Genomic DNA, 14,935 nt, shown 5'->3' on the forward strand with positions numbered 1-14,935 from the left:
ACTTTCTGGAAGAATGTGCCATGGACTGATGAATCAGAGGTAGGCATTTAGCCACAGTGAAGCCTGGTGCACACGGTAAGTAGAAACTCTCCAGGAGGCCTCTGTACTAACAATGTGATTTTAGTACAGCGATCTCCATGCTGAGCTATTGTGTTCTGACAGGGAGACTGCCCTGATTTCATCCAATATTTGTCCCATGTGTACAGACAGAGCGGGACTTAGGGTGATGGGGGCCCCTGAGCTTGAGTCACTTTCGGGCCCTACCTTCTATACATTGCCATATTTATTGTTATATAACACGCGCAGGCGTATAACATGCACCCCAAGTTTAGGAGGGAATTTTAAGGGAAAAACTTTTAGGGTGGAAGTTTAAGGAAAAAAATAACATTTTAAATGCCCATCAATGCAGCCTTGCCCATTGCAGCCTTGTCAGTGTAAATTTCAGCCTTGTCATTTTGCAGCCTTGCCCCAGTGTCATTTGCAGCCTTGTCATTGCAGTCTTGAAGTTTAAAAATGGTGCCGCCGAGATACAGAGTCCTCTGTATCTCAGCGGATCTCGGGTCCTCTTGGTGGCTCTCGCAGTCCCAAGTGGAGCCGGGAGTAGCTGAGTGTACTCGGCTCAGCTGGGCGTGACTGAGCAGAGCCGAGCCAAGCACACTTGGCTATGTATCTTGGTGGGGCCCCCTATTGGGTGGAGCCCATGGGCTTGAGCCCAGTCAAGCCCATTGGTAAGTCTGGCCCTGTGTACAGGGCTTTAGAGTAGACATGGTTGCCACAAACCAAAGACTGTAATTGAGGAAAAACACCTTGTGTCTTATGTCAACCATGAAGCATTGTGGTGGCTTTGATAAATCAGCCCACTAGGGGGTGAAATGCATCTGAGGGACCTCTCCTGCGGATGGAGAGTAGAGCTAAAACCTTCTTACTGGTTTCCTTTTGGTCAGTGATTCAGTTTCCTGTGTGTGATCGGTTGCCATTTTTCTGTAGCACATGGTGGTGGAAATGTTATGATTTCAGGTTGCTTTGTGGTTTCAGTACTCAAGCAACTTACCATCCAGTTAGTTATGAATTCTGCATCATATCATAGTGTGCTTGATAAGAATGAAAGGCCATCTTTCCAAAAGTTAAAATTGAACTGGAAATAGATATTTCAACGTGATAATGATCTGAAGCACACTTGCAAATTCACCACGGAATAGCTCAACGAGAACTTGTGGGGGTTATGGAATGATCTAATCCAAGCCATGGTTAAATCCCATTGAAATATGGGAAGTTTGAAAAGGGCAGATCTTGCAATAAAACCTGCATACATGTTGCAACTGAAAGAATTTTAAATGGAAGACGGGTCAAATTTTTCAGAGTCACTGTCTGACATAGCTGTGCACTAGTCTCTAACACCTACAAGAAGTAATTTCTGCTCAAAAAGGCAATGTTTTTTTCTGAGACCAAGGCATATTTTCTGGTGTTTTATTCAAGTATATTATCTTTAACCACTTGCCGACCAGGCCATAGCTGAAGGACAGCTACAGCGCGGTCGTGTTTTTCTGGGTGGGCGTCCATGGACGTCCTCCCAGAATATTGCTCTCGTGTGCCTCCTGGGGCGCAAACATCCGTGACCGCCGGGTCTTCCTCTGGTAGCGGCCGTTTACCATGTGATCGCTGCATCAAATGACGGACCGATCACTTTTAAATAAACTTGCGTCATGTCATGACGCCGGTTCCTCACTCCCCTCTCTGTACCGATTGGTACAGTGCGAGGGGAGAGGGGGAGAGATGGCATCAGTGCTGTGTGCTGGATGTGTAGTGCCCACAGCGCTACTCTGTGCCAATACTCTTCCCTTACTGTGCAATATTCTTGCAACACTGTGCAATACTCTGCCAATACTCTGCCAATACTCTGCAATAAATTTTAACAGAAACAGATTTTTTTTTTTACCAAATTTTCTATTTTTTTTGATTTATAGCACAAAAAATAAAAAAAACCAGCAGCGATTAAATACCACCAAAAGAAAGCTCTATTTGTGTGAAAAAAAGGACAAAAATTTCATATAGGTACAATGTTGCATGACTAATTGTCATTCAAACTGTGCTAGCACTGAAAGCTGAAAATTGGTCTGGTTAGGAAGGGGGTTTAAGTGCCCAGTGGTCAAGTGGTTAAGCTGTATTCGAAAGAAGATCTTGCATTTGTGTGTTCAAATAAACATGTTTGAAAAGCTCAATAATTTCCATGGGATGTATTTAATTTTAGCTGTAGTAAAGTTGTAAGCTGTAAAATCGAATATATTTTTTCTAAAACATTATACAAGATGTAATATCTAATGCAAGCTTCATATTGCACTGATACCACACAGAGCTTTGCAGTATGTGGCACGCTTTGTGGTTGGTATCACAGTAAATATTCTTTCAGTGAAGTACAGTGAAGTAGTTATCCAACACTCAGAATACTTCCTGCTATCAGATTTCTATGTAACATGTAGTCTTCATTGTTAGCGCCTCAACTTGAAGATTCTAATCTTAAGAGAAAGAATAGAATTGATTAAATCTTGGTCACCTTCTCTCTCCCTCTTAAGCCTAGAGTGGGATTTTTTTTTCTCTTTAGATTCAGAGAATAAAATGTCAGAGTGGGTGTGATTACGTATACCTTTAATTTTTGACTTTTTGATAAGCTGTATTTTTGATGACGAATCAGAATCCTGTGACCAAAGTTATATTATTTTTTTCCAGAAATGTGTGCTGTTTACATTTGTGTCTACATTTATTTTCAGAAGACAAATTTAATGCTTAACAGGTTACATTCTAGTAAAGTGTAGATTAAACTACTTTTTACATGGACTTGATTGTTACCTCAAAGTTCAGGTCATTTTTGTTTTTAAAATGTTTAGCTGTTCTCTATATTTTGTTCATGAACTAACAAAATAATTTGCAAAAGTAACCATGCTCCAGCTGTGCATCAGCTGTCACTAAACACACACACACACACACACACACACACACACACACACACACACTCGCTATCTCACAAAAGTGAATACACCCCTCACATTTTTGTAAATATTTTATTATATCTTTTCATGTGACAACACTGAAGAAATGACACTTTGCTACAATGTAAAGTAGTGAGTGTACAGCTTGTATAACAGTGTACATTTGCTGTCCCCTCAAAATTACTCAACACACAGCCATTAATGTCTAAACCGCTGGCAACAAAAATGAGTACATCCCTAAGTAAAAATTTCCAAATTGGGCCTAAAGTGTCAATATTTCTATGTGGCCACCATTATTTTCCAGCACTGCCTTAACCCTCTTGGCATGGAGTTCACCAGAGCTTCACAGGTTGCCACCGGAGTCCTCTTCCACTCCTCCATGATGACATCACAAAGCTGGTGGATGTTGGAGACCTTGCACTCCTTCACTTTCCGTTTGAGGATGCCCCACAGATGCTCAATATGGTTTAGGTCTAGAGACATGCTTGGTCAGTCCATCACCTTTACTCTCAGCTTCTTTAGCAAGACAGTGGTCCTCTTGGAGGTGCGTTTGGGGTCATTATCATGTTGGAATACTGCCCTGCGGCGCAGTCTCCGAAGGGAGGGGGATCATGCTCTGCTTCAGTGTGTCACAGTACATGTTGGCATTCATGGTTCCCTCAATAAACTGTAGCTCCCCAGTGGCGGCAGGACTCATGCAGCCCCAGACCATGACACTCCCACCACCATGCTTGACTGTAGGGAAGACACACTTGTCTTTGTACTCCTCATCTGGTTGGCGTCACACACGCTTGGCACCATCTGAACCAAATACGTTTATTTTGGTCTCATCAGACCACAGGACGTGGTTCCAGTAATCCATGTTCTTAGTCTGCTTGTCTTCTGCAAACTGCTTTCTTAAGTGCATCATCTTTAGAAGAGGCTTCCTTCTGGGATGACAGCCATACAGACCAATTTGATGCAGCGTGTGGCATATGATCTGAGCACTGACAGGCTGACCCCTCACTTCTTCAAACTCTGCAGCAATGCTAGCAGCATTCATATGTTTATTTCCCAAAGACGACCTCTAGATATGAAGCTGAGCATGTGCACTCAACTTCTTTGGTCGACCATGGTGAGGCCTGTTCTGAGTGGAACCTGTCCTGTTAAACCGCTGTATGGTCTTGGCCACCATACTGCAGCTCAGTTTCAGGGTTTTGGCAATCTTCTTATAGCCTAGGCCATCTTCATATAGAGCAACAATTTTTTTCAGATCCTCAGAGAGTTTTTTGCCATGAAGTGCCATGTTGAACTTCCAGTGACCAGTATGAGAGAGTGAGAGTGATAACACCTAATTTAACACACCTTCTACCCATTCATACCTGAGACCTTGTAACACTAACGAGTCACATGACACCGGGGAGGGAAAATGGCTAATTGGGCCAAATTTGGATATTTTCACTTAGGGGTGTACTCACTTTTGTTGCCAGGGGTTTAGACATTAATGGTTGTGTGTTGAGTTATTTTGAGGGGACAGCAAATTTACACTGTTATACAAGCTGTACACTCACTACTTTACATTGTAGCAAGGTGTCATTTCTTCAGTGTTGTCACATGAAAAGATAGAATAAAATATTTACAAAAATGTGAGGGGTTTACTCACTTTTGTGAGATACTGTGTGTGTGTACACACACACACACACACACACACACACACACACACACTATATTACCAAAGGTATTGGGTCTCCTGCCTTTACACATACATGACCTTTAATAGCATCCCAGTTTTAGTCCGTAGGGTTTAATATTAAGTTGGCCCACCCTTTGCAGCCATAACAACTTCAACTCTTCTGGGAAGGCTGTACACAAGTTTAGGAGTTTCTATAGGAATGTTTGATCATTCTTCCAGAAGCACATTTGTGAGGTCGGGCACTGATGTGCATGAGGAGGCCTGGCTCGCAGTCTCCGCTGTAATTCATCCCAAAGGTGTTCTGTCGAGTTGAGGTCAGGTCTCTGTGCAGACTAGTTAAGTTCCTCCACCCCAAACTCGTTTATCCATGTCTTTATGGACCTTGCTTTGTGCACTGGTCCAAATCATTTGGTGGAGGGGGGATTATGGTGTGGGGTTGTTTTTCAGGGGTTGGGTTTGGCCCCTTCCAGTTCCAGTAAGGGAAACTCCTAAGGCATCAGCATGCCAAGACATTTTGGACCTTTCATGCTCCCAACTTTGTGGGAACAGTTTGGGGATGACCCATTTCTGTTCCAACATGACTGCACACCAGTGCACAAAGCAAGGTCCATAAAGACATGGATGAGCGAGTTTGAGGTGGAGGAACTTGACTGGCCTGCACAGAGTCCTGACCTCAACCCAAAAGATCACCTTTGGGATGAATTTGGGCATAGACTGTGAGACAGACTTTCTCATCCAACATCAGTGCCTGACCTCACAAATGCTCTCCTGGAAGAATGGCCAAACATTCCCATAGACTCACTCCTAAACCTTTTGGACAGCCTTCCCAGAAGAGTTGAATCTGTTATGCCGCGTACACACGACCGGACTTTCCAGCAGAAAAGGTCTGACTAAATCATTTCATCTGATATTCCGTTTGTGAGTGGGCTTCATCTGACTTTTTTTATATTTTATTCTGACATAGAAATAGAACATGTTTTAAATCTTTCCGACGGAATCAATTCCTATCTGGAAAACCGTTCATCTGTGTGCTATTCCGACAGACCAAAAAAGACACAAGGGCAGCTATTGGCTACTGGCTTATTGAACTTCCTTTTTCTAGTCCCGTCGTACGTCATTGCTTTCTAAACTAACGGACTTTGGTGTGATCGTGTGTAGGCAAGTCTGTTTCAGCGGAACTCTGTCGGAAAGACCGTCAGAATTTATTTTGATGGAAAAACCGGTCCGTGTGTACATGGCATTATAGCTACAAAGGGTGGGCCAACTCATTTTTGAACTCTACGGACTAAGATGCCATTAAAGTTCATGTGCATGTAAAGGCAGGTGTCCCAATACTTTTGGTAATCTAGTGTGTGTTTTTGTTAAAAAAAAAAAAAATAGAGGTGTATGCACAAAGTTTTTCAGTGAAATTACTTATATTGATTTAAATGGGATCTATTAATAAACTCCACATGATTTTTTTAAAGGTGCCTCTTTTTTTTCACCATTGGTATAAAAAATAAAAATACTGTTGTTACCCAGTTTCCAGTCTACTGTAAGCAATCTAGGCCACACGGTTTGTGACAGCCAATCAATTAGCGTGATTAAAAAAAAAATGATTCTGGTGTTTATGTAGATAATTGCAATTTAAGCCTGGTACACGCTTTTATTTTGTTTTGTCCAACACAGCGGGTTGATTGGGAGATTGCTGCTCTAACTTCGCTCGAGTTAGTATGGCAATCTCCAGCGCTGTGCAGAACACTAACTGTTCTTTCATTCTGTGCAGCTTGTCTGATTAGACCCCTGATATTTCACCAAAGCCCCTTAACATGGCTGTCAAAAATGTTTTAAAAAATAAATAAAAAGATTAACTGGCCAGGATCCACTGCCCTAGTGACCGGATCAACTGCCCTACTGATACCGTCCTCTGCCCTACTGACACCATCCACTTTTAACCACTTTCAGCCCCAGACCATTTTGCTGGTCAAAGACCAGACCACTTTTTGCAATTCGGCACTGCATCGCTTTAAGTGACAATTTCGCGGTCATGCGACATGGTTTCCAAACAAAATTGATGTCCTTTTTTTCCCACAAATAGAGCTTTCTTTTGGTGGTATTTGATCACCCCTGCGGTTTTTATTTTTTGCGCTATAAACAAAAATAGAGCAACAATTTTGAAAAAAATTCATTATTTTTTACTTTTTGTTATAATAAATATCCCCCAAAAATAAATAAAAAAAACTTTTTTTTTCCCTCAGTTTAGGCCGATACGTATTCTTCTACATATTTTTGGTAAAAAAAATCGCAATAAGCGATTATTGATTGGTTTGCGCAAGTTATAGCGTTTACAAAATAGGGAATAGTTTTATGGCATTTTTATTAATAATTTTTTTTTTACTAGTGATGGCGGCGATCAGCAATTTTTATTGTGACTGCGATGTTATGGCGGACACATCGGACATTTTTGACACCATTGTCATTTATACAGCAATCACTGCTATATAAATGCAGTGATTCCTGTGTAAATGACACTGGCAGTTAAGGGGTTAACCAGTGGGTGGCATTGTAGGGGTTCAGTGTTCCTGGGGGTGTGTTACTAACTGTTGGGGGCTGGGCTTTCATTTAGTGAACACTGATCTCTGCTCCAATCACATGGAGCAGGGATCAGCGTCACTAGTTGCTAGGCAGAACGGTGAGATGCTGTTTACAACGGCATCTCTCCATTCAGCCGCCTCCTGAGACGATCGTGGGTATGCCCGCGGCGATCGAGTCCGCGGGACCCGACTCGCAGGGGTCCCGACCAGCACACGATCGCGCCGTCAGTGGCGTGCTCACGATGGCAGGGTGGCATTAGAGATTGGACGTACCTGTACGCCAATATGCCTGCCCGTGCCATTCTGCCGATGTACATCGGTGTACGCTGGTCGGGAACCGATTAATGTAGGCTTTTTATTTATTTTTATTTTTTTATTTTTTTACAGTGACATTTGTTTTATATTTTTCTTACTAAATACTTAGGTCTTGCTAATTTATTTATTTAAAAAAAAAGGGAGGTGGCAACCGTAGTGATCTTTGATCTCTTTCATGTTGTTCAGGTAGATCTCCACCTCCTAAAGGTTGCCTGCCTCTGTCCTACATGATACCACTGTCGCATCTACTATTTGTTTATTTTTTTCAATGTACCTCTCCCCCACTGGGATCTCTGTGATGTTTCCCCACAGCTCTGCACTATGTTACGCTGTATCTCTCTCCCCAGTCACTCTTCATAACACATTCCTCCCACAGCATTCTCTGACTGGCCAAGGTGTATGGGTGCATTTTTGAGGCGTTTTTGCCACGTTTTAATGCGTTTCCCCGAGGAGGTGCAGATTTGACAAAAAGCAGCAGATCCTGCGACTGATCAGTGTGATGAGTGCCCTAGGATTTCATGGTCATGCATTTTTCTTGCGCTTTTTTCTGTTATTCAGACAAGAAAGATCTTGAACAGTATTGGTCAAGCCCTTATTTCTTACACTTTTTTAACGCAAAAGCAGATGAAAAACAGGTCAGTGTGAAGGCAGCCTGAGCCTTGGTTCACATTGCAGCAATTTGACATGTCAAATCGCATACCAAATCAGCGGCTATTGCCGGCAATGGCACCGTCCGAATCTGTGCGGCACCGCACCGATTCCCAAAAGTAGTTTCTGTACTACTTTTGGTGACTTTGGGGTGCGATTTGTATAGACACATGTGAAGGAACCGGCATAGATGTCTCTGAAATCGCCCCTGAAGATGCCTGAACTCGCACGATTTCACGGATCAATCCTGGTGTCAGTGTGAACCTAGGCTAAAGGACAAGAACATTCATTTATGAAAATGTGTGAAAGTGTATGTACATCTGTTCTTTGCAAAGGGGGCCAAATAATGAATGTTAATAGGCACTAATTAGCCTCTGCTGCTAAAATGTACATCATTGATTTAAAACAGAAAATACTGCTTTTGGCCAGTAGATGGAGACAAGTATTGATGTTTGGACATTTCTGTACTCACCACTGAAAATGTAATGAATCAGTTACAGCAGTGAGAGAACTGCAATACAGAATTGATGCAATGTTCCAAAGACAGACACCATTGTTTGAAAAGTTTATTGGACTGAAACCCTTCACAGATCATCCAAAGTAAACAGGGGAGTTCTGTCTCTTGCATCCATTTTGTATTAGGATTAACAAAGAAGGGGGGAATTTGGGATTTTAAATGAGGCACATATGTGGTGTGCCTCCATCCCTGTTTCATGTAAAAAAGAAAGGATAAGTGGGACTTTAAATGAGGTGGTCTGCATTGTGGAGGTATGTTGAAAAAAATATAAATTTATTGGTCATAAAAATTGTATATATATAAAAGAATGACAATGTTAGAGACCATTCACAGTAGGTATATACATTAGTGTTTGTTCCACCCACACATCTTAGTACTCGTGTGGCGTGGACAAGAAATACATCAGTATCTAACAACTCTAAACAATTGCATGGATTCCTATAGGTACATATAAGATATAAGTAGCACTAACGACAAAATGAAAATCTAAAGGACATTAGAACCATATTGAGTAGATAAAGAAAATCAAAATTGATAAAGCTGTTACAGACATGTATCGCCATCATATAGGCCAATAAGATCAAGGTTAGTAAGGGTATGACAGACATGTATTGGCGTCATATAGGCCCGACGCATTTCGTGTAAAAACACTCTTCAGGGGCGGATGATCGAAAATAATCGTAGGGTATGATAAGATAAAGTTAGTTTCAGTAGAAGAAATGTCAGGAAAAGGCAAATTAGCCCATCCTGAGTACTTGCATTGGGTCCAATGGGATTGAAATGCGGCAACCACAAGGTCGGGCCCCACCAACTGTCACTCTCTACTTATATCTTATATGTACCTATATGAATCCATGCAATTGTTGCTAGATACTGATGTATGTCTTGTCCACGCCACACAAGTACTTAGATGTGTGGGTGGACCAAACACTAATGTATATACCTACTGTGAATGCGGTCTCTAAAATTGTCATGCTTTTATATATACAATTTTTATGACCAATACATTTATATTTTTTTCAACATACCTCCACAATGTCGACAATCTCATTTAAAGTCTCACTTATCCTTTCTTTTTTATATTAGGTTTGGAAAAGGAAACTCTTGAAATATCTAGTCTAGACCATTACATAGTTAAAATTAATACTGAATTCCGTTGCTGTCCACGCTTTTATGTTTAATCTTACACCATCCATTATAAATTATAATGAAAAAAGTGTTGCACCGCCACCAAGTTCGAATAAACCACACTGTGTGGATAAAATTAACAATGAACTGTATCAACGAAATTGTGATCACTTCAAAGACAGTGATATTTCTCCTCTATGTATGAGAGTTCACCATCTCATTAAAAATAATGCATTCCCTGTTCAGCTTTTTTCTCAATAGTTTTTAAGCAGTTAGGCAGATTATTTGTAGAAGCTAATATAATCAAGATCCAATGGCCACAGATTCTGTGGTTCATTTACATCCAGTACCACAAGTCGTTTCTGACCGTGCAAGCACATTACAATCCATAAACTTCTATAGGGCTCGTTCACCTTCTTTTCCAATCTCGGCCATCATATCTAGGTAAGTATACATCTGTGGAGGAGGGTGGATGGGATCAGTTAGGTCAGAGAAAAGGGGCAAAAGGGATAAGTGAACTTATCCTTTAAATAATTGCTATAACCTAAAATTTTTGTGTTGGTGGTCAACTTTCCTTGTAGATTGCAGTTGACTGTGTTCAATAATTCTAGCATTTAACTTTTTTTCACTGTATCCTTGTCCACCCTTGCTGGAGGTATTAGGGAAAGTTTGTTTGACAATAGGCTATAGTCCTACACAGGAGTCTTCTGAGTTTTAGAAAGCTTCTCAGATCATGTTCAGACGAGTTGAGTTTTCAACTTTATCACATGTGCAATGCTTTTTGGAAAGCAGTGTCGGCTCCCTGATTGCTTTTGTTTTTGACTGATTAAATCCAAAATAATTTAAAGACTTGAAAACCGTAAATCTTACATCATGCATATTCCAGTAGATAATTGTATATCCTATTATTATTTATATAATGATATATAAACACAAAGGGATTGTTAAGCTGAGTTATACATAATACACAGCAATAGGTGTGTTATTTTAGTAAAATATGGGGTAATATACAATATTGTTTTTGGCAAATCGGCCTCGATTAGGGGTTTTTACATATTTTAAATTCTTTTTTTTTTTTTTGTTTCAAAACAGTGTTTTGTGATTGTCATGACATTATGATGTATATATTGAATTGTTGATGCAGGATAAGCTAAACCTGGGGTATGATGGTACGATAGAAATATGTTATAATAATTGTGCCAAATTGCGAAAAATAACATTAATTATTACTTTTAATTTCAAGGCCAGTAACGAGTCTCTCAGGGAGCTGGACCATAGATTATTTGAAACCTTTATCGAGATGAAAGCAGATCCTATTGTTGGGTCCCTGGAGCCTGGTATTTATGCTGGGTATTTTGATTGGAAAGACTGCCTTATTCCTACAGGTAATGTAACCTATAGTAGTGGTTTTATATTATGCAAAATTAAAATAAATGTACTTTGGAACTGATGTGAAAATACTGTGCCATATGAGTCTTGTCAGTCTAGCAATGTACTACTAACCCAACATGACTTATGTGGTGCAGCAAGCCTCTTCTAAAGTGTCATAATACTAACAGTATGGTCATCATGACAGATGCTGAGCAGGCTTTTACTCATATTTAGTGGAAACATATCAGGAATACAGTGGAGAAGTTTGGCTTTAAAGTGGTTGTAAACACTTACAGACCACTTTGACCTATAGGTAAGCCTTAATTTACACGGTTTAGGAGATATTTGCAAAAGACAGGCGCCGCTGTCTACGTCGCATGCGCCGTAGACAGCAGCGTGCAGGCGCACTGAGCATGTCGCTGCTAACGGCAATCATGCCGTTAGTGACATCCCCATGCGCGGTGGCGACGTCATCGCGGCTCCGGCCAGTCACAGCCCTGGAGCCACAATACCCGGAAGTCACTCTAGGTATCCTGGCGCCGTCGGAGGAGGACAACGAGGGTTGCTTCAGGGGCTTCAATCTCAGGTAAGTTATTCATAATGAGCTAGTATGCTATGCATACTAGCTCATTATGCCTTTGCTTTGCAGGGTCTTTTTTTTTTTTTTTTTACTTGGGCTTTACTTCCTCTTTAAAGGGAATGGTATGGGCTACATTAAAAGATATCATGAAGTGTCAATGTAAATAAAAACAATAACTCCTCTGAGCCCATAAGGTTTTACAGGAAAGTGAAACAGTGCTGTCCCCTCTTACACCTTATTTTCAATTTGGTAAGAACCTTTAAATAGCCAATAAATCTCCACTGAAAGATCTAGCAAAATGCATAGTAGGAGAGATTTCAATGTGGTTTATTATCTCTAGACCTAAACCATATGATTTATGAGTATGTGAGATTAGGACATTTTGGAATTAGCAGGGTGGCTTGTGAATCTGACTGAACAATGTCAGATTTCTTACTGCTTTCTTACTCATTAACCACTTGCAGACCGTTCATTTTGCTGGTCAAAGACCAGACCACTTTTTGCGATTCGGCACTGCGTCGATTTAACTGACAATTGCGTGGCCGTGCGACGTGGCTCCCAAACAAAATTGACATCCTTTTTTTCCCACAAATAGAGCTTTCTTTTGGTGGTATTTGATCACCCCTGCGGTTTTTATTTTTTGCGCTATAAACAAAAATAGAGCGACAATTTTGAAAAAAACACATTATTTTTTACTTTTTGTTATAATAAATATCCCCCAAAAATATATAAAAAAAACATTTTTTTCCCTCAGTTTAGGCCGATACGTATTCTTCTACATATTTTTGGTAAAAAAAATCGCAATAAGCGATTATTGATTGGTTTGCGCAAAAGTAATAGCGTTTACAAAATAGGGATAGTTTTATAGCATTTTTATTAATAATTTTTTATTATTATTTTTTTTACTAGTAATGGCGGCGATCAGCGATTTTTATTGTGAGTGCGACATTGTGGGGGACCCATCGGACGTTTTTGACACATTTTTGGGACCATAGTCATTTATACAATAATCACTGCTATATAAATGCAGTGATTCCTGTGTAAATGACACTGGCAGTGAAGGGGTTAACCAGTGGGTGGCAGTGTTCCTAGGGGTGTGTTACTAACTGTGGGGGGGTTGGGCTTTCATTTAGTGAACACTGATCTCTGCTCCAATCACATGGAGCAGAGATCAGCGTCACTAGTTGCTAGGCAGAATGGAGAAATGCTGTTTACACGGCATTTCCTCCATTCGGCCGCTCCGTGAGACGATCCCGACCAGCGCGGGAGCGCGCCACCGGCGGCGCGCTCCCGATGACAGGGCGGCATTGAATATTGGACGTACCTGTATGCCAATATGCCTGCCCGTGCCATTCTGTCGACGTACATCGTCGTGCGCTGGTCGGAAAGTGGTTAAGGGACATAGGATTTATAAGTAGTTGGGTTGTACAGCTGCCTACAGAAGAATTTTAGACTGATGAACAAAAAAAAAAATCATCTACAGTGAGCAGGGCTTTTGGCCATTGCATATAGGGAGCCTGTTGGTGCATATATTCTTGGCTTCCCCTAAGGGTAAACCAGTCAGCTCCAGCTGTGTCACCTTCAGTCACACAGCCGGCTCTGAGCCCTTCTGTTATTGTGGGAGTTTCTATGATGACATTCCACATGCACACCATTTTCTTCAGGCACACAAACCTTGTTAGCCTCCCACCATTTCCCCTGCAACTACATTAAATCTATGATCCTCAAGACATTTTCTGGGCTTTCTCCTGCCCTACATGAGCTGGGCACAAACAGTATTAACCCTTCCTGCTCCAGCAGCAATTTTGTGATTACACTTGTAGGCAGTGTCTCACTGTACCATAGGATGGCAGATCACAAGCACAAGGATAGCCGTTTTGGGGGCCTTGCCAGCATGTGATCCACTAGTGGTGATGGGGTGTCTTGTACTCCAAAGGACCTGAAATAGCTCAGATCACTGTCCCCCCCCCCCCCACCTAAGCTGTATTTCTCTTTTGAACCTTGAACCTTCCTTGATTTTATTCAGGGAAGTATTGTAAGCTACTATGTCTAAGTATGGTAGCACACACGATGCAGGGTGATAATACTTGGAACACTAAGACACTCACAGATGCCTTGGATATTTTATAAGGTTATGACCAAATCCTTGGGCATATTTCTGATGGCTCAATTCCAGCATCTTGCAAGCTGGGAAATGGGTGGTCTGCATGCATCTTCTTATAATATACTTGCCTATCTATTTCGTAACTGCAATCCGTTGTTGGCTCTAGATTTCACCATCCCACCCTTCATTCAATTTACATATCCAACAGTAAACTTGATATATAAGGTATGGCAGTCTAATAATAAAATACTGGGCATCTTAGGCTACACTCGATTTATGGCATTATGGTTGAATAGAGTATTTCCGGAAATCCTACAATTGGCAGGAGTTTCCAGATGGGAGTACCCTGGTATTAAGGCCTCATGTACACTGCTGCTGGTAAACAGACATTTAGGAGCAGTTGGGAATTTTTTTAAACTACCCCTGAACTCTCCTCTATATTATCTTATCTGTCCATGTACACAGGGTTGTTTACAGTCGTTTCTAGGCAGTTGAGTTTAGAGGCATTTTTTGGAACGCAAAAAAAGCATTCAGAAGCTGAGTTTACAGGCATTTGAAGCGCAAAACGCTTCTAACGCGGCAACTCGCGTTTAGCCGCATTTTGTTTACAGACGTTTTTCATGTTTGGCTATTTTTATTTTTAAAACCCTTCTAAACACAAACGCGGCATGTAAACATGGGAAAAAATATGTGTTAACCGTGCGTTACTATCTGTCATGTTAAATCGTTCAGGAGAGCTTGTAAATATGTCCTATGTACATGAAGCCTTACACCCTTATACAACTTTACTCTGATGGGGTTTTGAAATCGCATCAACAACTCTGTACTGAATATAATCTAGACCAAAAATGTTTTTTTTATATATGTATGTGTAGTATACTATCTGCTCTGGAGTATTGTGTAGTATTTCTACGTACTTTTGAGTCTTTTATGGGTGCTTCAGAATGTTTGAGTACATTTTAGTGCTTTTGACTGCTTTGGGTCACTTCTGAGTGCCTTGGGTCACTTCTGAGTGCCTCGGGTCACTTCTAAGTGCCTCTGGG

At 41.0% G+C, this 14,935-nt stretch overlaps 1 protein-coding gene across 1 annotated transcript in view; it reads left to right on the forward strand.

The window, feature by feature from the left end:
• The window catches only part of EXOC2 (exocyst complex component 2), a 316,653-nt gene that overhangs the window by 252,157 nt on the left and 49,561 nt on the right, over nucleotides 1–14,935 (forward strand). The window contains exon 22 of the mRNA XM_077492106.1: nucleotides 11,081–11,222. Coding sequence (XP_077348232.1) covers nucleotides 11,081–11,222 — 142 coding nt within the window. The remainder of the gene's footprint in view (nucleotides 1–11,080; nucleotides 11,223–14,935) is intronic.

The sequence above is a fragment of the Lithobates pipiens genome, unplaced genomic scaffold (genome assembly GCF_037356315.1).
Source record: "Lithobates pipiens isolate NorthernLeopardFrog02 unplaced genomic scaffold, aLitPip1_a1.2 Scaffold_19, whole genome shotgun sequence".
Taxonomy (NCBI): Eukaryota; Metazoa; Chordata; class Amphibia; order Anura; family Ranidae; genus Lithobates; species Lithobates pipiens.